Source organism: Glycine soja, chromosome 4 (genome assembly GCF_004193775.1).
Source record: "Glycine soja cultivar W05 chromosome 4, ASM419377v2, whole genome shotgun sequence".
Classification (NCBI taxonomy): domain Eukaryota; kingdom Viridiplantae; phylum Streptophyta; class Magnoliopsida; order Fabales; family Fabaceae; genus Glycine; species Glycine soja.
The window spans coordinates 8,555,019-8,582,131 of NC_041005.1; the positions used below are offsets into that span (position 1 = coordinate 8,555,019).

Sequence of the window (27,113 nt, forward strand, 5' to 3'; positions counted from 1 at the left end):
TACCCTCCCCATTCATCTCCCCTAGGCCAAAACCCCCATGCACCCCCTCAAAACCTCTAGCCACGCTACCTACATGTCCATTGAGATCCCCTCCTAGGAAAACTTTCTCTCCTTGGGGTATATCCTGAAGTACCCCTTCTTGATCCTCCCAAAATTTTACCTTAAAGTGTTCTGCTAACCCAACCTGAGGTGCGTACCCACTAATAACATTAAAGGTGTCCTGTCCCACTACCAATTTTAAGGCTATGATACGATCTCCTACTCTTCTTACATCCACGACATCCTTCTTCCACTCCTTGTCCACAATAATCCCTACCCCATTTCTTGATCTGATTTTTCCCGTATACCACAGCTTAAATCCCGAGTTGTCTAATTCTTTCGCTTTTTCACCTGTCCACTTAGTTTCTTGTAGGCACATAAAATTGATCTTCCTCCTCACCATAACATCCACTATTTCCATAGATTTTCCAGTAAGTGTGCCTATATTCCATGTACCAAAGCGAATCCTCCTGTCATGAACTAGCTTCTTTACCCACACCCGTTCACGAAAATGTGGGAACCCTTGCTTACTTTTCACTACATCCGGACGGCGATGCAGCGGCTCTTGCTCTTTTGACACTGTACTCGAGCCATACAGCGCGTTGCTTCCGGGCAACGACCTAGCATTCACATTATTACGTAATTGATCCATGTCATAGAGATTCGACAAAGTTTAACGTTGGCTGTCGAAAGCCTAACACAACCCTCTCCTTTTATCCGGGCTTGGGACCGGCTAAGAATAGCAAAGCTAACCTAGGCAGGATTACACATTTACCACATAAGAAAACCATTTATCAATTGAATTATTGTAATTAACCATTTATTTATTATACATTATAATTGGTTAATGCAAGTTGTCTCAAAACTTGTAAGTAAACGTTAAAATCAGAGGTGACATCAATACTACTCACAATGCAAGTTTTGTCTTAGAACTCATAATTTTTCTTCAAGATATATATATTTGGAGCCGAACAACTCTGGTAATTTTAATAAATGGGTGACAGTTTGCCCTTGAATGTCTCTTTTCTGAACTTATCTTTCTCTATAGTGTTGATAATTTAAACTTGTCTTTTGAAAGTGGGTATGTTCAAAACGTGAGCCTTTCTTTTTATTGTTCTTACCACACTTTTGTATTGCTCTGTGTATGTTAATCTGTAGATAATATGAATAATCCACAATATTTGTTGATTGTACTTAGAAAAGTTACATCCAAAACGTACTATGATGTTTCTTCTTCTACAGATGTTACAGGTGCACCCACTGACAATTGACAACATATTTGGGGTTATATGCTAAATTGCTGATATCACTTACGTGGTGATCTTCTCATTTTCTTCCTTTGGCTGTTTTGTGTATCATCCCCGTGAAGTGCTTGTGGATACTGTGAGATCAGAGATGAGATGAGTGAGTACCAGCTTTACCTGAATATAGAAAGCAGCATATCGACTTCTTTCGTACTGTGGAATAGAAGAACTGGGTGGAGTATCATCTACTTTCTAAGCTCCTGGAATTAGGGAGGTAAAGACTTGGCGGGTTTGGTCATACATGTACATTATATTCGTTAATTCTTCAATAGGATTCTTGTGAACTAAAATTGTAGCTGTGCTATTATTTTTGGTTTTCTCTGTTAACACTTGGATTGTACAGACAGACAGGCCCTAATGGCTTATCATACAGGCGAAGGATAACTCTCCGCCCATGTCTTGTATCTGCTGATGTTGCTCACTTTAAGGTCTATGAAATGAAATTTAAGGATACTAAGAACAATTGACTGGGAATATCGGCAACGGAGAATTATCACTCGTAAAACAGAATATCTTAGTTTCTTTGATTAAAACAGTATATTCTAACCTCTTAATTTACTTCCGCTTTGACCTTCTGCTTCTTTCATACCCTTGCCAATACAACCCTCAGTTTTTCTTGTTTATGCAATGGAACTATGCCAGGTTTGTGTTAAAATTTGGGCTTCACGATTATCAGCAACTTGTGTAGCTAAACAATCTCACGTAATAAAGCGGTTATCATTGAAAAATAAATAAAAAAAAGTGATTCTTAGATATAAGTCCATTCTTTGTAATAATCACGTGGCAAAAATTAAGTTTTAATATCATTGTTACAAAAAAAAAAAATTTATTTTTTTTATCGACAAATATTAGTTTTGTTAGTAGGATCAATCTCGCAACTTTTTTTTTCTTAATTATCCGATTTATCTTATATCTTCATTTATATTAGTTGTGTAAAAAAAATTATATGACAATAAATAGATTTTACTAGCTCTTTTCTTAGATATAATACTTTTTTCAATTGTTTGTTTTTTTACATGACTTTTGTTAAGTTATCTTTATTTTTTATTAAAATAAACATGTATTATATCTTATAAGATTGAAGAAAAAGATTGACATACATTAGTTAATTAGATAGAAAGAGAGAGATGATGAGTGTTAATAATTATGACAAATTTTGGAAAAAAAAATACAAATTTAAGGTTATTAATTAAATTAATTAATTTTCTAAAAGAGTGTGAAATATTTAAGAGTCTTATATATATGGACAAAAGTAATATTTTTTAGGGGCATAAGGGTTAAGGGTTAGAATGATAAAAAAAAAATCATGGATTCAAATTTTTTCACTAACATAACATGTTTGTCTATAAAAAAATATTTTTTAATGCAAACAAGAAAACTAAACATTAGATGTTAGTGTGCTATTACTTACTAAGTATTATTTCCTCCATACTGAATCGAAGGGAAAAAAAAACATTGTGTATTGGATTAAAAAGTAATTCTTAAGTAATTTTTTATTATTTAATGATTGTTTAATTATGGTTTTAGTGTCTCAATTTAGGTTATATGTTTTTTAGTCCCTAAAATTTAAAATATTTTTTTTAGTCCCTGAATTTTGATAAATTATTATTTTTAGTTCCTAACATAATAAATTAATATTTTATGTCAATATTTAACATTTTGTGACGGTTTTTTAGCACTTAATAATAATTTTAAAATGTAAATTCAAAATAAATTAACATTATGACTTAATTTCAAAATCAATCCATTTTCTTTGCTAAATTAGTTTCAATAAATTTTAAAATAAGTATAAAAAATGATCTTTGGTATCAAAATTAGTTTAAAACAAGGTTTAATTACTGTTTTAGTTTCTGAATTTGAGATGTGTATTTTTTTTAGTCCCTAAAATTTAAAATTATTTCTTTTTGCTCTTGAATTTTGACAAATTGCTCATTTTAGTCTTTAGTATAATAAATTAATATTTTTGTGACAGTTTTTAATTTTCATAAATTAGTTTTTATTTTTTAACCGCTTGAATTTTCATTTTAAAAATGTCATAGTGCTAAATCGTCACAAAGTGCTAAAAATGTCATAAAGTGTCAATTTATTGTGTGAAGAACTAAAAAAAGTAAATTGTCAAAATTTCTAAAAAATCATTTTTAGATTTCAGGAAGTAAAAAAGCATATTCCCAAATTTAGAGACTAAAGCAATAATTAAGTCTTTAGTGATTAAATATCTAAAATATCTTTTATCTAATTAAAGTTTTATTTTTAATAACTTTCTCTTTATGCAATTAATGTAGATGATATTTTTGGAAATGAATTACTCCAACAACTTTTTTTATTGAGACTATCAAAATTAAATGATGACTATTTCTTCCACTTTTTTATTGTAGGGTTTTTGGAGAAATCATGTTCCTATTTATTTATTTTTTGTAAAGTTTAACATCATATTAATTACTATCTTATCAATTATAATTCCTATCTTATCAATTATAATTCTTATTTGTATTCTTATTTTTGATTAATTTACACATGTATTTGTTATGGAGTGGAAAAAGGAAAGGAAAGGAATAGGAAATTTTATAGGTATTTTATTAGAATTAAGAAAATTGATTGTAGTTTTTGGTTTCCATTAAACAACCTAAAGATAAATAAAAAGAAATTTGAGATAATAATTTTCTTCATGAATGTAATTCAACTTTTATTTTCTTCTTATATTTTATTCCTTTAGAGTGTGTTTGGATGGAAAAATTTAAAATTCTGATAAATTTCAAATACTTTAATTGAAATTCTTTTATTTTTAAAATTTTGTGTTTGGATAAAAAAAATTAAAATTATGAGGATGAAAAAAATGAATGAAAGGAGAGAAGAAATAATTGGTGTGCTAGTTAGACGTGTTCCTCGATATGTTAGGAGCTCAGACGGTGTGTCTTGACGAAGACGGTAAAAAGAGAATTTCAACTTCTCACCTTTTAGTTGTTTAAAATTCTGTTTTAAAATTTCAAAATTTTAATTTCTTTATAAAAAGCATCCAAACAATAAATTCTAAGTTACAAAAATTCAAATTCTCTTATAAATTATTTTATTCAGTTAAAATTCTATATTCAAACGCGAATAGTATTAAAGAGCGGCAGCCTGCTAAATATTGGCAGCATTGGGGACACTTTAGAAGTATGCTCTCTCTCTTGAGTCTCTTCACTCCGACATTGCTCGCCTTCACACCCCCACAAACACAACACGTTCTGAGACGTATTTATAGTTATCCCCATTGTCGTTATTTTCTTTCTTACTCCCTCTCAATTAAACGGTGTTAGGGTTAGAAGTAGGATTAGGGTTAGGGTTCCTCTTTACTTTACCCGCGTAATTCTACCTTCCTTCCAACAATAACAACAATAATGTTCGGCTCCATCAACCAGATCGTCTCCGCCGAAGACACCGACGGCCCCGTCTCCGACCACCACATCCATTACAGTTCCCACACCATCGAAGACGACGGCGCCGCCTCCGATCACCACATCCATTACAGTTCCCACACCATCGAAGAAGACGGCACCGCCTCCGACCACCACATCCATTACAGTTCCCACACCATCGAAGACGATGGCGCCGCTGTCGAAGACGTTTCCGCCGTTCCGGGCCCTGAAATCTCTATCGACAATTCTAGCCAGCTCACGCTCTCGTTTCGCGGCCAAGTCTATGTCTTCGATGCTGTTACACCTGATAAGGCACTTTTTTTTCTTCTGTTTTCACTTTTTCCCTTTTTTAATCACTGTCTCTTCTGAGACTGAACTAATTTATGCTTCTTCTTTTTGTCACTATTACGACGCCGTTTCAGGTTCAAGCAGTGTTGTTGCTGCTGGGAGGAAATGAACTAACTTCGGGTTCGCAATGTGCGGAGCTATCATCTCGAAATCAGACTGTATGTTTGGATGCTTAGAGAATTTTAGGTTTAAACATCTCCGAAAATAAGAAGGAAAAATGAATTGAACTTATTCGGAAGTTAAAATTAACGTATCACCCTAATATTTAGAGAAGTTATATGAGAAAGCTTCTGTAGAACTTAATATATAAGTTGATTTTAACTTATGAGAGAAGCTCAATTCATTTTACTTTCTTATATTTTTTATTCTCCTGTAAGTGCTTGGAGAAGTTTATTCAAACGGATCTTTGTGAAGGTATTTTCTAATTATTTGTTTGTTGGTGATGGATGCAGGGTGAGGAGGAATATCCTGCAAAATGTAGTCTACCACATCGAGCAGCGTCATTGAATAGGTTCCGTCAGAAGAGGAAAGAGCGGTGCTTTGATAAGAAAGTTAGATATAGTGTACGTCAAGAAGTTGCACTCAGGTCTGAATCTGATAGTAAGCTTTCTATTTGCAGTTGGAATGTTGAACTTTTTTTAATATTAAGTTATTTTGCATTTCTTTGTTTCTCAAACCAATTCCGTCTTAAGTGTTTACTAGGTATATTATATTATTGATCAGTATGGTAAAGAGCCAAGAATAATACGTGCTTTGTAAAAAGCATCATCTCATCATGAATGTATAGATTTTGTAGTTTTACTGTGTGAAGAACTCAGATCACTCTACGATGTATATTTTGAAGGATTGGGTTGATGAGGAGTAATCCCTAAACTGCACTATACTACAGCCAGCACTTTTGTATTGTGGAAGTTGTAGGACTGGTTCCTGATTTATGTTTCATTTTGTTATGCTATGCAGCAATAATAATGGTAACTGATACCTAGCGAACTTTAAATCGACAAAGAAGATGGTTAAATATTTGATAGATTTAATGCTGTCCATTATTTTTCACTCTAATTTCATTTGTTTTTGTATAAATTTAAGCATGTTGTGGATTCCTGTAATTCATTTCTGTCAGAAACCTGGATTATTTATTTATTTATTTATTTTATTTAGGTCATATTGTTTGTGTTATTTTTAAAGAAAAAAGTGGTTTTTGAGTAAAAGAAATTTTAAAAATATAAAAATTAGGCAACCTTTATCTCAAAAAAGGTGTTTTAATTCTTTGGACATAACTTAGAAATAACAGCACCTCTAAAAACTGTTCTAAACAGAAAGCTATATCATAAAATAATTTTTCTTCAAAGTTGAAACAAGTGTATCGGTTCTGAGTTATATGCCAAATCAATTCCATTGTACTTTAAATGTGTGGTTTTTACATGAAGGTAGTTCAAAATCGGAGGATTGAAAGGGTTTTGTTTCAAGCTATGTTGCATGTGTACCGGTACAAGTATCCAATACCAATACGACATGCAAGTAAAATAATTTTTTTAAAAATTAAGATATGGGTGTGACAGGATCTATCAAATAAAATATATAATAATGTATACAATTCGTCTGCGTAACATTGTTGCCATACAAATCCCATGTGTTCTAATTCTTCCCTCCTCATGTAATAAGGAGAAACTTTACATTATATGAATAATTTTAGTTAGATATGATTTCAAGAGTGGAAATATGATTTTGAGAGTGGTAATTAGTGAGAACAGCAGTTGAATCTGTATCTTAGATTTTTTTTATACCAAAACCTTGCAGGTAGTGAACACATTTAAATAAAAAAATAGAGATGTCAGATATATGAATGCTGTTATATTGATAAGTATTGGTATTGGATAGTAAAACTGTACAGATACATCACTAATTTTGGAGTATCCATGCATAATAGGTTTCCAAAGTAGTTAATAGTGGCTGGTGTGTCTGTAATTGCACTACCAGAGTGGAGCCTCTCCCAAATGCTGGTATCGGAGTGTTTTGCTGTTATGGTGCAGAGTGCCACAATAGCTCTTGGTAGCTGAAACACATGGCACTCCTTCCTCTGATTTGCACCACACTGTCTTCTGAACTTTTTCTTTCTGCTTTCTACCTTCCAAGTAGACAGCAACCGCAAGGGAAAAGATGTGTTATTTACATTACTGTTTTTTGTGTTTGGTAATTGACTACACTGTCCCTTTTTTAGGGGATAATAAGTGTATTTCCTTTTATTTAATTCTGCTTGGTAGACTTTCATTATTGTATTTTATGTTTCTTTTTATAACTTATTCACTAGGATAATTGATAAGTGCTTTAAATTTTGAGAATTGAAACTTTGTTCACTGTTTTTTTTTCCCGGTTTAAAGGATAAAATTATTTGCAGCTGCTATGTTTGCTGTAGCGGCCATTCTATAGTCAACAATTCCAATACAGCATTTTCGGGGGTAGTCACTCGACTCACTCCCAGCCATCTTCCTTCATTAACTACTTTATTTGTTTCTTACTTTGTTACTATTGTGTGACAAATTTTGACCTTTTAATACATTTAAGATGAAATTGACATTAGTGCTTTTATGTTTTTGCTTCCCCTTCCCATATGACAAATTGTGTACAACAAGATTTCAAATATAAGGCATGCTTCAACAGCATCCTCTGCCAGCAAGTTGGATATATATGCTCAAGTGAATGGCTAATTTTGGACATTGAGATTTTTGTTGCTATAGCCATGGGTATGCGTGTGTGTGTGTGTGTATTGGTATGTACATGGTTGCATTGTTTTAACAAATTGCTTTGTTTTTATCAGCAAGAACCTTTTTGGGCATTTGTTATTTCATATGTAATTAATGCTATCAAATGAAGAAGTTCATATCTTCCCACGGACTATTGCACATCATCTATGTTCCACATTTTATTCTTATTGCTCACCATTTTAGGTGTTTGATTTAATTTGCATCAATGTATATTTCTTATTTGATTTTTAAATGTAGGATGCATCGAAATAAGGGTCAATTTACTTCATCAAAGAATCAGGATGGAACTAATAGTTGGGGTTCAGATCAAGAGTCAGGGCAGGATGCTGTTCAATCAGAAACCTTGTAAGTTTCATCATGTTACCCTTGCAATCATGTGGCCAGAATCTTTCTTTCATCCTAATATTGTTCGGTGACTGATTGTGGGTTTCTGGTGGTGCAATTTGGGTTGAGGATATGCCTATTCATCTCTTTGTATTGCATGATTATGAATGTATAGGTGCTGCACACATTGTGGAATAAGTTCAAAATCCACTCCAATGATGCGTAAGGGGCCATCTGGTCCAAGGTCACTTTGCAATGCTTGTGGGCTTTTTTGGGCAAATAGGGTAAGTATTTCTCCATTTTTTTTTGCCAAGGGGGGAGGGGGGTTGGTAATCGGTTCATGTTTTTTATTTTCTATACTTGTAAGTTAATCTATCTAAAGCTATTGAAATTAAAAAAATACAAAATTTACTCTTCTAACTCGACGACGCTCACTTTTGGCTATCTTTTGCATCTCCTTCCTATTCTTTCCTCTATTTCTCAAGTGCCATAGGTTAAACCCTTGGTATTAGAGATTGGCTTGTCCACCTGCAGTGTGGACCAGCGGACCACTCTTTCTTGCCATATGGGATTGATGTAGGAGTTAGTCCCATATCAGCTGTGTGAGACCCAGAATTCATTTAAAGCCAAGACTCTGCCTTGTCTGCTTGTTATGACTTAGGAGTGGACTCTACATCAAGTCCTATTCTTCTACACTGATCTCTCTCCCAATTCTTTTGTTCTTTTGCGCTATAGTATTATACTATTTTCTTCTTAGAGACATCCGATATTAATTTAATTTCCTTTCCCTCCCATTTCAAAGCATGCCAAGGAAGGTGTGACTATATTCTTGTGAGCATTATATTAAAATTTGCCCAACTGTGTATCTGAAATTTGCTAAATTCAGTAATTCTGAATTTGATGTTCTTTAGTCCCTCTGACACTGCAATTCTGCAGGGCACTTTGAGGGATCTTTCTAAGAGAAACCTGGAACACTCTCTTACACCACCTGAGCAGGTATGTTTTCATTTATTAATTATTATCAGGTTATCTTTTACTCTGTATGGTAACAAAAGCATCCTTTTTTTTTTTCTTTTGCACCTGATGACTAGGTTGATGAGGGCAGTAATAATAATGACTTGGACATTCGGAGTGGCATCCCTGCACAGCATAACAATCTTGTTAATGATAGCAAAGCTTTGGTATCTGATCGTTGAGTTTTCCACTCACAGGAAATGCAAGTCCTTGACTGTGACATTCGCAGGTTTATAGTAATTCCATTCAGTTTGACCTATAGAATGTACAGTATATAGCAAAGTTCTCGTCAATACAAGAGCTCTATTTCTATACTCTCTGATCAGATTAAAATGTTTATCTATGACTGTACAAACTGGAATTTGGAATGACTTGATCTCATACAAGAGATCTATTGCTTTACTCTCGGACAGTTGCATTAACTGTTTTATCTATGAATGTATAAACTGGAATTTGAAACGAACTTGATCCTCATACAGTGGTCGGTGGTTTTAGTTTAGTCTAGTGAAAAATGTGCGCAACAACATGCAATAGTTCTGGTGGAAAATTTTTCCACTTCCCTATTTTTATTTTATTTTATTTTAGAGGGGTATTGGCATGTGTATACGTTGGGATCGAGCCCTGCTTCTCCGTACAATTTTGAACTTTTTAACCAAAGCTTAGGCGAAGTGTTAGCGATGGAATTGATGTTTTCAAAACCAAATTTTAAGATTGAACAATAGACAGTTTTTTTTAGATAGTTTGAATAGTTTTTTTTTCTTTAGAAATATGATAAATCTTATGCATCATGGGAGAAAAAAGACGTAAATTTATCAATATAATTTTGTTTTAGAAAAATTGACAATAATTTTGGGTTATAGTGATTATTTTTTACAATTTTTAATTTATAAATTTACAGTGATATTTGCAGCATGTGTCTGGATCTTACAAAATAATTTTGTTGATTTATTTTTTAGAAAATATCCATGAATATCCATAGATGTTTTTGATACTCCTGGATAATTTATAAACAAATTATCTAGGTTGGGCGGGGGACATATTTCTATCTATTGGGATGGGTAGAAGGTAGCTACTATATGTGTTCGAGTGTTGCTAGGTACACTAGTTTTATTGCTTGTGCATCAAATATTTTTTGTTAATTTTAAAATTATCCTGTATCGAAGGTAAACGAATTCGTGGTTGATCCGTATGTTTAAATTAAACTTATGGATTACATGATCCGTATAAATATACAGATCATATAATTCGTAAGAATAATTTAAACATATGGATCAAGTTGATTCGTTTGATTTGTATGGATGAATTTGATCCGTATGAGTCATACGAATCAACTTGAGCGAAAGGTATTTTCGCCCATTCACTTAAAACGTTGAGTGCATCTAGCATCATCCTCAGTGTTCACTTTGCCTTGTTGCTATTACAATGTATATAAATGAATTCTTTATCATATAATTACATGTGAATAACTACGTTCCTTACAAAAAAGTAAAGATTATAGTGGTTAAAAATAATCTTGACCATTTAATTTAATCATATAGTCAAGATTACCCCTTTTCATGCTCTCATCTGATTAAGCTAGTATTTCAATGTAATAGTGAAGATTGTGTTACTTATTTTTATTTATTTAAAAAACATACATTTTATATAAAATATAAATTTTTAGGGCTTATTTTAAACTATTTTAAATAGAAATTTTTTATGCATAATATATTTACAATGTGGGAATTAAATGTAGTGTTTTTTTTTTCAAACTAATATAATGATTTTGTAAAGGACACTTTGAACTTTCTCTGCTGGACTGTCCAAAGTCCAAACAAAAGATGCTATTTTGTACGGCTACTATATCGACAAATTGCCGGTAAAGTGATGCAGCTATTAATAAAATAAAGGATAAAATATTTTGTTATCCTGGTAATATTGAAATGTTCGCATTGGTTTCTCTAAAAAAATTTAGTGTATTTTTCATAAAATGTCAGTTTTTGGTTATGGATGGATACAGCTGTACATACTGTAGCGATAATTTTTTTACATTAGATATGTATATAAAATTAATAAATATAATATTTTTTTATATTAATTATACATGTAATCGATGTGAATATGATGATTTTACAATATATATATATATATATATATATATATATATATAAAATAAATATAAAAAATAATACAAAGTAGAATTTGATATCTAAATCTTATTTTGAACAAATCTTAATTTTATAAAAATAAAAAATGTATTGAAATTTTTTGTAAGGATAAATTTTAAATATTTTTATATTTTAAAATAAAAAATATATTTTAACCTGAAATAAAATACACTCTTATAGTCTTATTATTATTCATTTATGGATACATTTTTTTTTTGGTGGAATCTTAATATTAGCTGATACATTTGTTAATTTACATTAATACATATTGTAATCTAATTATAAATCGTTCTACCTTTTTATTTATTTACTTATTTATATGTTATAATTTTTCTACATGCCTATGATTATATCTTCGGATGTAACAAAAATATCTTAAGATGTCAGTTGTGTTTCATAAGTGCAAAAAGCATAATTGTAGCAAACATCTAAAATAGTAAGTGCATTAATTTTAGGATTTTTAATCAAGAGAAAATGACACAAACAAAATCCAAGAGACCAATGAACCAGAACGCAGATTCCAATCCAACATCATAATATTCATCCCACGAACTATCTATAAAATGGTTGGTTCCCACTTCCAATAATGCTCAGAACAGACTGTCTCCCGTTACATCATCACTGAAATTCACTACTATAAAAATGATAGCACCGCAGTTTTCACTTTTCAACACTGTTTTTAATGTTGTTTTAGAATCTTACTATCAAACACATTTCGTCAAGGATATTTGTCAATGGATTAAATATTAAAAACATTTAATATGTAAAAAAAATTATTCATGAATATTTTAGGTGAATAAAAATGATTTAATATATTTAAAACTTAATTTTTTTAAAATTATTAACAAAGAATTTAAAACATTTTGTAATATTTGTTAATTTAAAGTGTTTCATTTTAATTTTTAGCAAATCTTCTTGGTAAATGTTCTTTACTATTCATTCATTTTTTATCATCAAGTAAACTTTACTACCGAATGGATTAAAAATATAGGATAAGGAATATTAACAAATACATTTCTTAATGCATCCTTCTGAATATAATTTTTTATTATTAGTTACAGTTACAATTATACTTTATCAAGAGTTTCAAAAGAGATAAATCCCATTGAGCAATGGTCAAACCTATCAGCAGACGTTAGATGGCTGCAAGACCCTTCTGACTCTGAGAACCGTTAACTTGAGAAGTAGTACCTACACTCTATAACCGTACACCTTTTCACGATAACTAACTACCACTACTATCTCAAAGGAGAAAGAAAATTCACGACGCTCTGACGCCGTCAAACCAGATTTCACTCTCATTTTGAGTGCGTTCCAGGAATTGCAAACACAACCCCTGCTCTCCACAACATAACGCATCTTCACTTCACTTCATTCAATCCTCTCTCCCCTATCCTTCTCGTACCCTCCACCAATTCCGAAACTTATTTTCAATGCTTCCAATTTCCGTCACTTGGGTCATGCTCCGAAATTAGGGTTTCCGACAGGCGCGTGGGGGGAATCGATGGCGACCGTGAATCCGCAGCCTCTGCAGTTCGAGGACCCAGCGATACCCGTCGACGAAGACGATGACGACGACGACGACGGTGGTGATGATGACGCTATGGATGAGTTGGAGGATGCGAATGTTAACTCAGTGAACGTTACTAATGCCGCGAGTGTAAATTATGAAGCGGTAGTGGCTATGCCTTCCAGAACTAGCGAGCTCACTCTTTCTTTCGAGGGAGAAGTTTATGTCTTTCCCGCTGTCACTCCTCAGAAGGTAATTTTACTTTCTTGGAGAGTTCAAGTTTTTTGTTTTGTTTTGTCTTATTATGCTATGATTGGTGTAGCTCGTCGTTTTGTTAGCATGTTTCGTTGCAATTGGCTTGGGACTAGTAGGTTTCGTTAAATTTAACAAATTGAGTTTGAGGGGGAAGGGGAATGCTGTTAAGCGTTAAGAAAATAACACAAGTTTGTATTATCATTCCAAGATTATCCTTTTCATATCTCTATATCTACTTAATTGTTTTTCATCAAGGTTTGAAGAAAAAATAATTAACCAACGATATGAAGAAAAAAAATAATTAATGAATCTAGAAATTAGAAAAAGGTCTTATAAAAAGGAATAAACAAATTTTTGAAAATGATGTTATAATTAGGGACGGAGGGAGTATAGATTAAATGCAAAGTGGCATGCTGATTGCCGATATATTCAAAGCAGAGATGATTAATGAAGCCGTATAATGCAAAATGAATGATACTCTGCCGGGCATGCGGGCTTTGTCTCTATGTCTTGGTTTTTTACTTAATTAAAAGAAAGATATACTCCCTCTATCCCAAATTGACTGTTGTTTAAGGTTTATTCACACAAATTAAGAAAACAAGTATTCAAGAGAATTAGTATTTATTAGGGAAACAAATTTACTAAATATTCTTATTCTTTCTCTTACTTTCAATAAATATATTGTTAAACCTTTCAAAACAAAAACATTTAATAGGAGTGTTGGAAGCATGGGTTTGATTTGGTAAGGCTTAATAATAGGAACAATAAGTGTAGCCTACTAAGCCTATGCTTTCATCTTATGACTGAGGCAATATAAAATAAATTAAGCTTAGAAGAAATGATAGCAACACACTATCAGATTAAATTCATGTAAGTCTCATTAATTGATGTGAGTCCCAATAGATCTCACTTCTTATTTAGTGGGTCCCACATGAATTTTAACCAATAAAATAATATGTTAGAAAATGTGTTACTAATATTCTTCTTGACTCTTGAGCATAATTAGTCTCTGCAATCCAAGTCAGAAAAGTTATCAGCAAACCTTTGACATTAGAAATGAAGTTACCAATTATAAATTAGTTCAAATTTCTGATTAGTTAAAACAGATTGATAGAACATAGAAAATTAACCAATATTATGGAATAAAGTTACAAAGTAACCTGCATTTAAATTAGACCTATCTACTTCTCAATTATTGAAAAAGGAAGATAACTGAGGAATGCTTGGTGATTAAATTTAACATTGCAGGTGCAAGCTGTCTTGCTGCTTTTGGGAGGACGTGATGTGCAGGCAAGTGTGCCAGCAGTTGAACCACCATTTGATCAAAGTAACAGGGTAATGTATACATCTACTTAACGAGATCAGTTTTATAACTTGTAATGCCTTTTTATGCTTGCATTTGAGCACTCTACTAAAATCTCTAGGACATGGGTGATACTCCAAAGCGTTCAAACCTTTCACGAAGAATAGCATCCTTGGTCAGGTTCCGCGAGAAACGCAAGGAAAGATGTTTTGACAAGAAAATTAGGTATTCCGTCAGAAAAGAGGTAGCACAGAGGTAAATAAAATTCCATATTGCACAATTTCACCCAAATAGTTGATGACTTTTGTCCAATGGAAGTTAACTTGCCAGTGAAAACAATATGGACGCTCAATTGTCTCACCATTTATGCTCTTGATAATTGTGGTTGTGTTAGAATATAAGGAGAAGGGAAAGTTAGTTAACATAGTTAGACTATTAATAGGTTAGTTACTCCAGTTAGGATATTGATTAGTTAGTTAAGGGGTTAGTTAGAGGGGTTTATTAGATATAAATAGGGAAAGAAGGATAGGAGAGAGGGAGATCTTATCATTTGTAGATTGAGTGTTAGCTCTTTGTGAAAGGAGAAATCCTTTGTGAAGGGGAAACCCTTGGAGGAGAGTTTTCTTTCCTATTTTCTGCTATTTTCTTACTAGTCAATAAAATCCTTTTGTTCTTTCTCTTTTCAATTCTTTGTTCCTATCAGATTGATATTTGAAAGTCATTTGTATGTTTTGCCTCTAAGTATTAGAGTATTATACAGAGAGTTGCAGTATTCAACTGAACTCTCAGGAGTTAGTTTTATGTTCTCAGTTAGTTAGTCATAACTAACTATCTAAGCCTATATATACTGAGTTGTAACTCAAAGTTCAGTGGTTAATAATGATTTTCACTTCTTCTTTCTGAAGTTTTTCCCTCTCAAAATATCTTCTATTATGATCTGTTAGAACATATTTATGGTATCAAGAGCTTGGTAAGGTCGTCAATGGCGGCACAAAGCAACGTGTTTCTTACTCCTTTTCCTCATTCAATTGCGCCATAAGCTTGATGATTCGACTTTCCTTTTATGGCGTTAACACGTTGAGTCAGTCATCAAATCACATCACCTTCAACGTTTCGTTGTCAATCCTCAAATTCCTCTCTGTTTTCTTTCTGCAGAAGAATGTGAAGCTGGACTGGTTGCCAAAGGTTTTAATCAAGTTAAAGGCTTTGATTTTTCAGAAACTTTTTCTCCAGTTGTGAAGCCTATTTGTATGTATAAAATTGTAGCTAAATTATTGGCTAACAGGTTAAGGAGAGTAATGCCTGCCCTCATTGATGAGAGACAAACAGCCTTCATAAAGGATAGGCACATCCTTCATGGAACTTTAATTCTCAATGAGGTATTGGAGGAAGCTAAAAGATGCAAGAAGCCAGCCCTGGTGTTTAAGGTGGATTTTGCAAAGGCTTACGACACTGTTTCATGGTCCTTCTTGGACTATATGCTGGACAGAATGGGGTTCTGCCTCAAATGGAGAAGATGGATCAAGGCATGCAACCAATCAGCTACTATTTCCATTCTTATAAATGGTAGTCCCTCAAAGGAATTTGCCCCAACTAGAGGCTTGAGGCAAGGGGACCCTTTAGCCCCTTTACTCTTTAATATCGTGGCAGAGGGCTTGAATGGCATGATGAGGACAGCTCTAAATAAAGGCCTTTACAGTAGTTACCTAGTAGGTAAACAGAAGGTGCCAGTAAATATTCTGCAATATGCAGATGACACTATCTTTGTGGGTGAAGCTATTTGGGACAATGTAATTGTCATGAAGACCATGCTTAGGGGCTTTGAAATGGCATCCGGGCTGAAGATTAACTTCTCCAAGAGCAGTGTGGGTATCTTTGGGGATCACCTTAACTGGGTTCATGATGCAGCTCTTTTTCTTAAGTGCAGACTCATGGAGATCCCTTTTCAGCACTTGGGGATTCCTCTAGGGGCTAAGCACTCTAGCTGGTTGCTATGGGAACCTCTCATTAAAAAATTCGAATCAAAGCTGTCTAAGTGGAATCAGAGATTCTTATCAATGGCTGGGAAGATCACTTTGATAAACTCAGTCCTCACTGCCCTACCAATATACCTCCTATCTTTTTTCAAAATCCCCCAAAAAGTTGTCCGGAAAGTGATCTCCTTGCAAAGGAATTTTTTGGGGGGGGGGGGGGGGGGATCATGACCATAAGAAAATTCCGTGGGTAAAATGGGACACCATTTGCCTTCCCAAGGAGTTCAGGGGCCTTGGGATCAAGGATATTAATAATTTCAATGCAGCATTGTTGGGAAGATGGATATGGGATCTATCCTCTAACCAAAATCAGCTTTGGGTTCGAATTATATCATCCAAGTATGGGGGCTGGGCAGACCTTATTAATGGAAGAGATAGGCTGTGGCATTCTCAATGGTGGAAGGACCTCCGAAAGCTAGTTAAACAGCCTGATTTCAACCCCATTATCCAGCACATGGAATGGAAGGTTGGGGATGGGACTTTAATAAATTTCTGGAAGGACAAATGGTTAGGGACTGCTTCTAACCTGGAACAGCAGTTTAATCAGATGTTTCTCATCAGCAGGCAGCAGAATTGTAATATCCGCAGTATGGGTAGTTTATCCCAAGGTAGCTGGTGTTGGGATTTAAAATGGAGAAGAAACCTCTTTGATCATGAACAGGTAGAAGCTGTGACATTTATGAATCTAATTAGCAATGTTCATATTCAGCCTCATATGAAGGATACCATGAGTTGGTTAGCAGATCCTTCGGGCCTATACTCAACTAAGTCAGCCTACAGACTGCTAATCAATGTCAATAGAAATCTCCCTCACCCAAATATTTACAATTCGCTGTGGAAACTTAACATACCCCCAAGAGCTGCGGTATTTGCTTGGAGAATTTTAAAAAACAGATTACCCACTAGACACAATCTTTTAAAAAGAAACGTATCCATTCCAGACCACACTTGTCCTCTTTGTAGATCCCATCAAGAGGAGGCTGGTCACCTGTTTTTCAACTGCAAGGTCACTATTGCTTTATGGTGGGAATCCATGAGCTGGAATAGGATGGTTGGCCCCCTAGCAGACTCCCTAGCAAATCATTATATTCAATTCTGTGAGGGCTTTGGAGCTGGCAAAAAGCAAAACCGTTGGCGTTGTTGGTGGATTGCCTTAACAAGTTCTATATGGCAGCATAGGAATTCTATGCTATTCCAAGGCAAGAGCTTTGAGCCTCTGAAAGTGATGGAAGATGCCTTATTCCTTATGTGGTCATGGCTAAAAACCAGAGACAAAAGCTTTTGTGAATCCTTCAACTTTTGGTCGTCCAATATAGTGCAATTTTTTGGTTAACTGATCTCTCAGTTCTGTTGGGGATGGGATGTAACTGATTTTCTCAGTTTGTTTTTGGGGGGCTTGATTTCTTTTTCTGTGTTTCACATATGTATCAATCACCAGTAGTACCTCTGGTGCTGCTGTGTTTCAGTTTGATTAATATATATATATATATTATTTTTGGCCCTTCAAAAAAAAAAAAAAACTCTAGCAATCACAAATCAATGGGTGCTTGCTCAGCTAGATGCAAATAATGCCTTTCTTAATGGCTTGCTTAAATGAGACTGTCTACATGTCTCAACTCCCTGGTTTCCAACAATCAAATCCTTCTCTAGTCTGTAAACTAAATAAAGCCTTGTATGGGTTCAAACAAGCCCCAAGACAATGGTTTGAGAGGCTGCAATCTGCTCTAACTTAGTTTGGTTTTGTGGCTAGTAAGTGTGATCCCTCGCTCTTTGTTTTCAAGACTTCATCTCACTGTGTATCTTTTAGTTTATGTGGATGATATCATCCTTACTAGCAGTTCCACTCAGTTGATTCAGCACCTGACATCTCAACTTAATTCAAAGTTTTTTCTTAAACAACTCGGTCTGCTAGACTCTTCCTGACAAGTCATTACTCCTCACTCAGAGTAAATATATCAGAGATTTGTTGCAGAAAACTAATATGGCAGAGGCTCAACCTATTTCCTCTCCTGTGGCTTCCAGCTGCAAACTTACTAAAACATACTCAGATCTCTTTTCTGATCCTACTTTGTATCGGTCTGTAGTGGGTGTCTTACAATACTTGACTATCACTAGACCTGAGATCAGCTACTCAGCAAATAAAGTTTGTCAATTTATGGCTAATCCTTTAGATTCTCATTGAATTGCAGTGAAAAGAATCCTAAGATACTTGAAAGGTATAGTGCTGCTTGTTCTTCATCTTAGACCTACTGTTTTGGGGAAACCATATCCTTTTCGTTGCAGGAAAAGTTACAGGAAGACCTGTGGGTGGCCGCCCACTCTCATCAATCCTTGTTATGGCAAAAAGCTCGATCCAGATGGCTCAAAGAAGGTGACTGCAACTCAACGTATTTTCACCTCATGATGAATGCATCCCGCAGACATAATCTCCTAAAAGGCATCATGATTGAAGGTGCATGGGTGGATGAGCCTAGGAAGGTGAAAGAGGCAGTTAGAGTTTTCTTCCAACAGAGATTTCATGAACCAGAACCTAGTAGACCAACTCTTGACGGTATCCGATTTCAGTCAATTAACCAACAGCAAAATGACATGTTGGTAGGGAGATTTCAGGAGGAGGAGGTGAGGGAGGCTATTTGGGACTGTGGAAGCGACAAAAGCCCTGGTCCGGACGGTCTTAATTTCAAATTCATTAAGAAATTTTGGGACATTATGAAGCCTGACATCCTTCGCTTCCTTGATGAATTCTACGTGAATGGAATTTTTCTGAAGGGTGGTAATGCATCATTCATAGCATTAATTCCGAAGGTGAGTGACCCACAAGAGATATCGGAATACAGGCCTATTTCATTAATTGGATGTATCTATAAGATCATCAACAAGCTTTTGGCTAAAAGAATTCAGAAGGTGATGCCGTCCATTATAGATGGAAGACAGTCTGCATTCATTGAAGGTAGACACTTATTACATGGTGTACTAATAGCAAACGAGGTGGTGGAGGAAGCTAGGAGAAAGCAAAACCCATGCCTTGTGTTCAAGGTTGATTATGAGAAGGCCTATGACTCAGTATCATGGAATTTTTTAATGTACATGATGACAAGGATGGGTTTTAGTCCTAGATGGATTCGGTGGATTGAGGGATGTCTAGCCTCAGTGTCTGTCTCGATACTGGTTAATGGGAGCCCAACCAAGGAGTTTTCCCCCAAAAGAGGTCTACGACAAGGAGATCCTCTTGTGCCGTTTCTCTTCAACATAGTAGCAGAAGGCCTAAATGGTTTGGTGAAGGAAGCTGTTGATAGAAAATTCTATACAGGATTTTCAGTGGGGAGAGATAAAGTGGATGTTACCATTCTGCAGTATGCGGATGATACGATATTCTTTGGGGAGGCGTCAATGGAGAACATTAAAGCAATTAAGACCATTTTGAGGACATTTGAATTGGTGTCAGGACTTAAAATAAATTTTGCAAAAGCAGCTTTGGAGCTATTGGCATGTCTGATTCGTGGAAGCAAAACGTGGCAATTTTCTTGAATTGTAGCTTATTGGTCATTCCTTTTGTTTACCTGGGGATACCTATAGGGGCAAACTCAAGGAAGTATCATTTATGGGATCCAATCATTCAAAAGTGTGAGAGGAGACTAGCAAAATGGAAACAGAAACACATATCCTGGGGGGGGAAAGTCACTCTTATTCAGTCAATCCTAACTTCTATTCCTATTTATTTCTTGTCTTTTTTTAGGGTTCCTAGAAGGGTGGTGAAAAAGTTGGTTTGCATACAAAGAAGCTTTCTTTGGGGTGGTGGTGATGACCAACACAAGATTGCTTGGGTCAAGTGGGAGACGGTATGTCTCCCTAAAGACAAAGGAGGCTTAGGAATAAAGGATATCACCAAGTTTAACCTTGCATTGCTTGCCAAATGGAAATGGAATTTATTCCATCACAATGGTGAGCTATGGGCAAGGATTCTAGAATCAAAGTACGGCGGGTGGAGGGGCCTTGATGCAGTAACAAGAGACAATAATGTCTCCTTGTGGTGGGAAGATCTTAAATTAGCTCTTCATAATCCTCAATATGAGAATGCACTGCAGGGAGGGATAGCATGGAAGGTGGGGAATGGAGAGAAAATCAAGTTTTGGGAGGACAAGTGGAGCCATGGTGATACAACACTTCTAGCAAAATACCCCAGATTATATTTGATATCATGCCAACAGAATCAGACTATACAGGAGATGGGAAAGCAGGCCAGCATTGGGTGGGAATGGAACTTTAAATGGAGAAGAAATCTGTTTGATAGTGAGATTGGTATGGCTGATTGTTTCTTAAACGATGTTGCTGGCAGTTGCATTCAGCCTCACAGAAAAGATGAGTGGATTTGGACATTAGAACCTAGCGGCCAATATTCAGCCAGCAGCGCCTATACAGTGCTCTCAGCAGAGGAAATTGAAGGGGAGGAGGCGCGGGTGTATGAGGAGTTATGGAAGATACGAATTCCACCTAAAATAGCAATCTTTGCGTGGAGGCTAATAAAAGAAAGACTGCAAACAAAGTCAAACTTGAGGAGGAGACGGGTGGAACTCAATGATACATTATGCCCATTCTGTGGGAGCCATGAGGAGAATGAAGCACATCTATTCTTTCTATGTGACAGAATTATCCCGCTATGGTGGGAATCTATGTCATGGGTCAACATCCATGGTGCTCTTCCGCAGAAACTGTGGCAGCATTTCTCCCAGCATGTGATCTGTTTGCCTAATCGTATTTGTGCTAATAGATGGAGGTGTTGGTGGCTGGCCCTCACATGGTCAGTGTGGCAGCAACGGAATAAAATAATCTTCTCAAATGTCACTTTTGATGGTAACAAGGTGATGGAGGATGCTATTTTCACACTCTGGACATGGCTGAAGAGTTTTGAGAAGGATTTCGCAATCCCATATACTTACTGGGCATCTAACATCTCAACAGGCTTTGTCTCTTCAGGGGGGTAGAAAATATAGGAAGTGGGAGCAACTTATCACTGTATTTCCCTGCCTTCCTGCCTCTGCAGCTAATGGTTCCTTTCGAGACTGCTCTTTGTCTGATTTTGGAACCATGATGCTTGCAGTTTATTTACATGTATTGTTTGTACCTCTGGTACTCATTATATATATATATATTATCTTTGCCGATAAAAAAAAAATCCTTTTCGTTGCCCTCTGTGATGCAGATTGGGCTTCTGATATTGAAGACAGAAGATCCACTTCTGGTTCAGCTATCTACTTTGGTCCCAATCTCATTTCATGGTGGTCCTGAAAGCAGCAGGTTGTTGCAAGGTCTAGTACAGAGGCAGAATATCTTGGATTCAGACCCTTTTAACTGAGTTAAAAGTTCCTTTCAAAACTCCCATTGTCTTCTACGATAATCAATGTGCAGTTGCTATAGCTCATAATCCTGTTCTTCATGCTCAGACCAAGCACATGGAGATTGATGTCTTCTTTGTTAGAGAAAAAGTCTCAACCAAGCAGCTGGTTGTTCATCATATTCCTGCTCTTGATCAGTGGGCAGATGCTCTCACCAAGCCCCTCTCTCCAACCAGATTCATGTTTCTAAGGGCCAAACTCAATGGGCTTTGAGACTCCTTCAAAGTCTCACCCACCTTGAGTTTGAGGGGGGTATTAAAGTATTATACAGAGAGTTGCAGTATTTAACTGCACTCTCAAAGTTCAGTGGCTAATAATCATTTTCGCTTCTTCTTTCTAAATTTTTTCCCTCGCTAAATATCTTCTATTGTGATCTGTTAGAACTCTTTTACTAGGACACTATCATGTCTACACCATATTTGTGTCGCTGGCATCTGAATAATATTCCTGAGAAGACTGTTGCTTATGTGTTTTATTTTAGAGAAAGAAATGAACTAACTTAATAGACTTTCCCTGTCCCCCTTCAACAAAACTATCAAGGAAGTTTGTTGAGAAAAGCAATGTGCTTTAATCCATAAGGAGGTCAAGAAAATAAGCACTTGCTTATTATATTCCCTAGCATTATGCTCCAGTGATAAACTTTTTAGCACTAATACCATTGAAATGCCACAAAAAAAGATTAAAATAGAAAGCTTGCTTTTTTCTGATCTTGTCATCTCTAACATTATACGTTCCTGTGGTAAGCAAGTTATAAAAAAGTTATTCAGACTAACGGGACAAACCTAATACATTTGAACTTGATTGTCATATGTAGAATTTATAATGTAAAAGAGGGTCTGTGTCTGGTCTGACTAAAATTGTTTTTACATTGAAATTTTTTATCATGAAATATTAGGCCTGAGTTGTTATCAGGTAAAGTCAAATCAGTGAGCATATTTCCCAACAGCTAAGGACTGAGGAACATAATGTGTTGTGTTGATAGTTGGTACTTGAGTGCCATTTTGAGGGATTCTTGTAGGTTTTGTTTGATTGCAGGTTGTTTTTGAAGTTTAATTTGTTCTTCTATATTTATAATTTTTTTTTCTGTTCTGTTTTTGCTGTCTTTTATTCTTGCTAGGATGCATCGGAAGAATGGGCAGTTTGCTTCCTTGAAGGAAAGCCCAGGTTCATCTAATTGGGATTCTGCACAGAGTTCTGGTCAAGTTGGCACTTCTCATTCTGAATCTGTGTGAGTTTTAAAGCTTGAATTTCCTACATATATTATTTTATCCTAATGTTGCGGTTCTTTTGCATGTATGATTTAATTGCATTTCTGTAAATATTATCCACATTGCTTTTTCATGCTTTCTAGACGTAGATGTCACCATTGTGGTGTCGGTGAAAATAATACTCCTGCAATGCGTCGGGGGCCAGCTGGACCAAGGACTTTATGTAATGCATGCGGCCTTATGTGGGCTAACAAGGTTAGTCATTGTGCTTATAAGTTTGGATGTGATGAAATGCTTGCTGTGAACTTGAACTTCTATATTTCATTTGAAGTACAACAACAACAAAAGTATTTTCCTCTGCTAAATGGAGTCAGCTACATGGTTGAAATGATACCATCGTGTTATGTCAAAATTCTAGTCTTCAGGAAGGCCATATAAAACTTAAAGTAGAATTATCAAAATCTGACGTACAATATTTATTTTTCCCTTTCATATAATTCCCTCCAAAAGATAATTGGCAACTACTTTGGACTATGGTCCCAATGGTATAGCCATACAGGAACTGGTTGGAGCTTTATAGTAAATGCCCTTTTACCTTAGCAGTGGCTAGTTTCTAACTTTATGATATGCTGGTCAGAATATTAATTTGTGTTTCTTTTACCTTACATTCCAGTTTATGCACTGCATCTTCAATCTCATTAACTGTTTGCACCTTGTAAATATCTTCAGTTACCCTGAATCCACTTCTTAACTCTGACAGGGCACACTCAGAGATCTCAGTAAGGGTGGAAGGAATCTTTCTGTTGAGCAAAGTGATCTGGTATGTAAGACAGAGAGCTTAATGTTTTTCCAGATTTATTCCCTGATTGGAAGCCAATTGTAAATGCGAAGGGGGATAAGTTCTACTTATATTTTTAATTATCAGTTCCCAATGAAATGGTTTCGGTGATGGATCTGTTATAACTTGTAAATTCTTGAGTGTGCAATATCTTAAGTTTTTTTTTTCTGGATAGGAAAAGAAAAATAATTCCATATTTTTGTGATGGGAAAATTAAATTTATTAGAATAAGATAATAATTTAGTCATAAGTCAAGTTGTTGATGTTCTAATTACGATTCAGTTACTCCCCTTTCTTAACAAAGTCAAAGATCACAGATCAAAATCCCATTCAATAAGGTATCTGGATGAAACTTACTAGTTAAAGAATTCTGACAGGCATGGATAATTCATACAACACTAATATCAAATAATATATCTGTAGCTAAACAAAATGCTTTTTTTATCAACATTTTCAATTAAATTTCAGCGAAAATGATACTAATAAATAAATTCACCACTTTAGATTTCTGATTGTCATAAACAGATGGAAACAGTATACGTTGACATGATAATAAATTTCATTTAGTTCTTTGTAAAAGATTTATTATTGAACACTGTAGTTCAATATGAAGATTTGGATTAAAATTATTTCTAACCAGAACCAGAATCAGAACCAATTCTTTTTCAAAATCCAAAACAACCTAAACCCCAAAAAGGGTGAAAAGCAAATAAACCAACTTTATAGTTTGAGTTGGGTTGTTTGAATTGATTTGGGAGCCTCGCCTGAAAATCTTTGTGGTGCATATTGTTAGGTCCTTTTAATTACATCATAGTCCTATATACATTGGTGGTTTACCTATCAACCTCAATGGAATTTGCAGGACACTCCTATTGATGTCAAGCCTACTTCTGTTCTTGAAGGGGAATTGCCTGGCATCCATGATGAGCAAGTAGAATCTTTTACATGTTGCAAATTCATTTTCAGCAGTGCAAATGTATTTTCATTTTCATGAAACCTTTTGTGGGGTATGCAGGGTAGTTCTGAAGATCCTTCCAAGTCCAATGCAGCGGATGGTTCTAGTAATCATGCTGTAAACCCCAGTGATGAGGTAGTTTTAATCTCACTCTCTCTCTCTCTCTCTGCACACACACACATTCTTTTACAGATAATTTGGAGTATTCCAACATATTTCCTCTGGTATTGAGAAATTGAAAGCTTCTCATTAATGAATTGTTATGATACTTGTCTGATGGGTATTGGGGTGATTTTCTTGTTCAGGAATTGCCTGAAACTGCAGAACACTTTACGAACGTTCTGCCACTGGGAATTGGTCATTCTTCAACAAATGACAGTGAACAGGTATTCCTATTTGAGTAATCTTAACTACACAACTCTTGTATTCACGACTCTGACTGTACAGGCGGCTTCATCTGAGTTTAAATGGCCCCACTTTACCAATGAAACTTAAAATGGAGCCAACTGTACACTTGTAAATACAATGATTATGTAGGTAACACAATTCTTTATAAGATGCATATGAGTAGTTACCTCTTACGTGGGGTTTATTTGATCATCAGGAACCTCTGGTTGAGCTTTCTAATCCTTCAGATACAGATATTGACATTCCAGGAAACTTTGATTAGAAGGTACTAAGTGATTCATTAAGTTGAGGGGTTTTATAAAATGGTCCCTCTGTAGTATATTGTCGGTGTACTAATCAGATGCAGATCTAGAAGCAGTGATACATACCCGAGACAATTAGGAAATTCGGGGTTATGACTGATAGTAGCCCTCGGAAATGGAAATGATTACTGATTAGCAAGTGTCAAGAAGCACTGCTGTTCCGGTCTAACATTAAATAGTAGTCTGCAATATTGATGCTGGTATAAGTGCCAAGACATTGTTTGTGTATATGTTATCAGATGATCTTCCTTCAGTGTTTATATCATAAAATATTCATTAGTATGGGGCCTGTGTTGTAAGAATGCTGTCTGCTTGTCCCTGACTGTAATAATTTCATTGAGATCAAAGCTCTGCTACCCTGATTTTAGAGATGAATTTTAGGTGATATGCTATGCCACTCAAGGATGGGTTGCTAATTTGAATATCAACGTAGCGGTGTGCTAATCTCGACCTCTGATGAAGTTTAGGCTTGTGCTGCTGTGCTCTGGTGAGAACATTTGGAATATGTTAATTAGTACAGATAGACTTGTTCCAAATGTACATATACTTACAAATAAATATTAGTTGTCGTCTTCTGTGTTGTTTCATGCATATTATCATTCTTGTTGTGGTGTGTAACACCCTCTCTTTTGTAAAATAAAAAAAAATTATGTAAAAATTAATAGAGTTTTTTAGAAATTAAATAAATAAGAGAAAAGGGTTTTTGTTAATTAAGATAAGGGTTTCATAGTATTAGAAAATAAATAGAGTAAAATGATGTTTTAAAAAATAAAGAGATGTTTTAATTGGTTATTTATTTAATAAAAGAGTAAAATATAGTTCCTTTTTATAAAATAATAAAATAAAGAAAAATAGAATAAATAATAGGCTCAGAGTACTATAAATAAAGACATATTAGATCAGTTTTTACATTTACGATATGTTTTCACACTATCTCTTCCTCTCAAATTCATACTCTCTTATTCTTCTCTTAAAACTCTTTTTTTTAGCATATACCTAAACTTGTCATAATAAAACTATGATTTCAGACTTATTAACCGTTGGATCGTCTTGAAATTTGAATAACACCTTTGGAACTCATTTTTGCACATTCTCACAGTTGGGATTTGTGAAATAATGTCTAAGGAGAGAGATATTCCCCTCACACAAAGACAATGAAATTGAGACTTCAATCATTTCTCCTTCTTTCTAACGTTTGGAAACTCTAGTAGAGCAACTAGAGGAAAAACTTGAAAAATCTTATGGAATCGCTAGAGATGTTGTTATCACTGTTGAGCTACACACGTGAGTCTGCTTAGAGGTAAGAGATAAGTTACTCACGCTTGAGGATTAGACTGAACATGTGTATAGTTCCATAAAGAATCAATTTCGGGTTATTTTGAGTTGTTTTATGAAATTTAATTTCGTTCTTATGTTTTTAATCATGAATTGACTGTGTTTGATGAATCGGTTAATGTCCTGATGTGAAATTATTGTGAATTTGATGTGTTCTATTCCCTTGTTTTGTGCTTTAAAAAAATAAATAAATTAGTAATTAATAGTCCAAATAATAAAATTAAATTGAAGGAAATTAAT

General features: G+C 34.8%; 3 protein-coding genes across 12 annotated transcripts in view; all 3 read left to right on the forward strand.

Annotated features, from left to right (window-relative positions):
• The window catches only part of LOC114409230 (BEACH domain-containing protein B-like), a 63,076-nt gene extending 61,165 nt beyond the window's left edge, over nucleotides 1–1,911 (forward strand). For 6 of the 7 annotated variants that reach the window (XM_028372606.1, XM_028372611.1, XM_028372609.1 and 3 more), the window contains one exon: nucleotides 1,282–1,911. The gene's annotated coding sequence lies outside the window, so the exon portion shown is untranslated. The remainder of the gene's footprint in view (nucleotides 1–1,281) is intronic. The other variant, XM_028372607.1, reaches the window with a different exon arrangement.
• Nucleotides 1,912–4,720: 2,809 nt separating this feature from the next.
• Nucleotides 4,721–9,662, forward strand: LOC114409233 (GATA transcription factor 25-like). The gene is made up of 7 exons (XM_028372618.1): nucleotides 4,721–5,050; nucleotides 5,161–5,244; nucleotides 5,539–5,672; nucleotides 8,086–8,193; nucleotides 8,348–8,456; nucleotides 9,109–9,168; nucleotides 9,264–9,662. The coding sequence occupies exons 1-7, from the start codon at nucleotides 4,721–4,723 to the stop codon at nucleotides 9,366–9,368; spliced, it is 930 nt and encodes a 309-aa protein (XP_028228419.1). The 3' UTR covers nucleotides 9,369–9,662.
• A 2,800-nt stretch (nucleotides 9,663–12,462) lies between these two features.
• Nucleotides 12,463–26,129, forward strand: LOC114409232 (GATA transcription factor 24-like). 4 transcript variants are annotated; one of them, XR_003666012.1, is made up of 10 exons: nucleotides 12,463–13,095; nucleotides 14,347–14,433; nucleotides 14,523–14,656; nucleotides 22,945–23,055; nucleotides 23,179–23,290; nucleotides 23,796–23,855; nucleotides 24,736–24,804; nucleotides 24,889–24,963; nucleotides 25,134–25,303; nucleotides 25,334–25,449. XR_003666012.1 is itself a non-coding variant. In XM_028372616.1 (10 exons), exons 1-10 carry the CDS (start codon nucleotides 12,838–12,840, stop codon nucleotides 25,980–25,982), a joined length of 1,050 nt encoding a protein of 349 aa, XP_028228417.1. In that variant the 5' UTR covers nucleotides 12,463–12,837; the 3' UTR covers nucleotides 25,983–26,129. The 4 variants fall into 4 exon arrangements, 3 of the variants coding, with proteins under 3 accessions (XP_028228417.1, XP_028228418.1, XP_028228415.1); XM_028372616.1 differs by lacking the exon at nucleotides 25,334–25,449 and adding an exon at nucleotides 25,920–26,129 and having other exon boundaries at nucleotides 25,134–25,214; XM_028372617.1 differs by having other exon boundaries at nucleotides 12,464–13,095; nucleotides 14,544–14,656; nucleotides 25,134–25,214; nucleotides 25,433–26,129.
• The last annotated feature ends 984 nt before the right edge of the window (nucleotides 26,130–27,113 follow it).

Bases quoted from the DNA above. Each gene is read 5' to 3' on its own strand.
- LOC114409233 (XM_028372618.1), top strand. From the start codon at position 4,721: ATGTTCGGCTCCATCAACCAGATCGTCTCCGCCGAAGACACCGACGGC. The intron at 5,051-5,160 runs GCACTTTTTTTT...ACGCCGTTTCAG, and splicing joins ATGCTGTTACACCTGATAAG to GTTCAAGCAGTGTTGTTGCT. The intron at 5,245-5,538 runs GTATGTTTGGAT...TGATGGATGCAG, and splicing joins TATCATCTCGAAATCAGACT to GGTGAGGAGGAATATCCTGC.
- LOC114409232 (XM_028372614.1), top strand. From the start codon at position 12,838: ATGGCGACCGTGAATCCGCAGCCTCTGCAGTTCGAGGACCCAGCGATA. The intron at 14,657-22,944 runs GTAAATAAAATT...TATTCTTGCTAG, and splicing joins AGAAAAGAGGTAGCACAGAG to GATGCATCGGAAGAATGGGC. The intron at 23,291-23,795 runs GTTAGTCATTGT...TAACTCTGACAG, and splicing joins GCCTTATGTGGGCTAACAAG to GGCACACTCAGAGATCTCAG.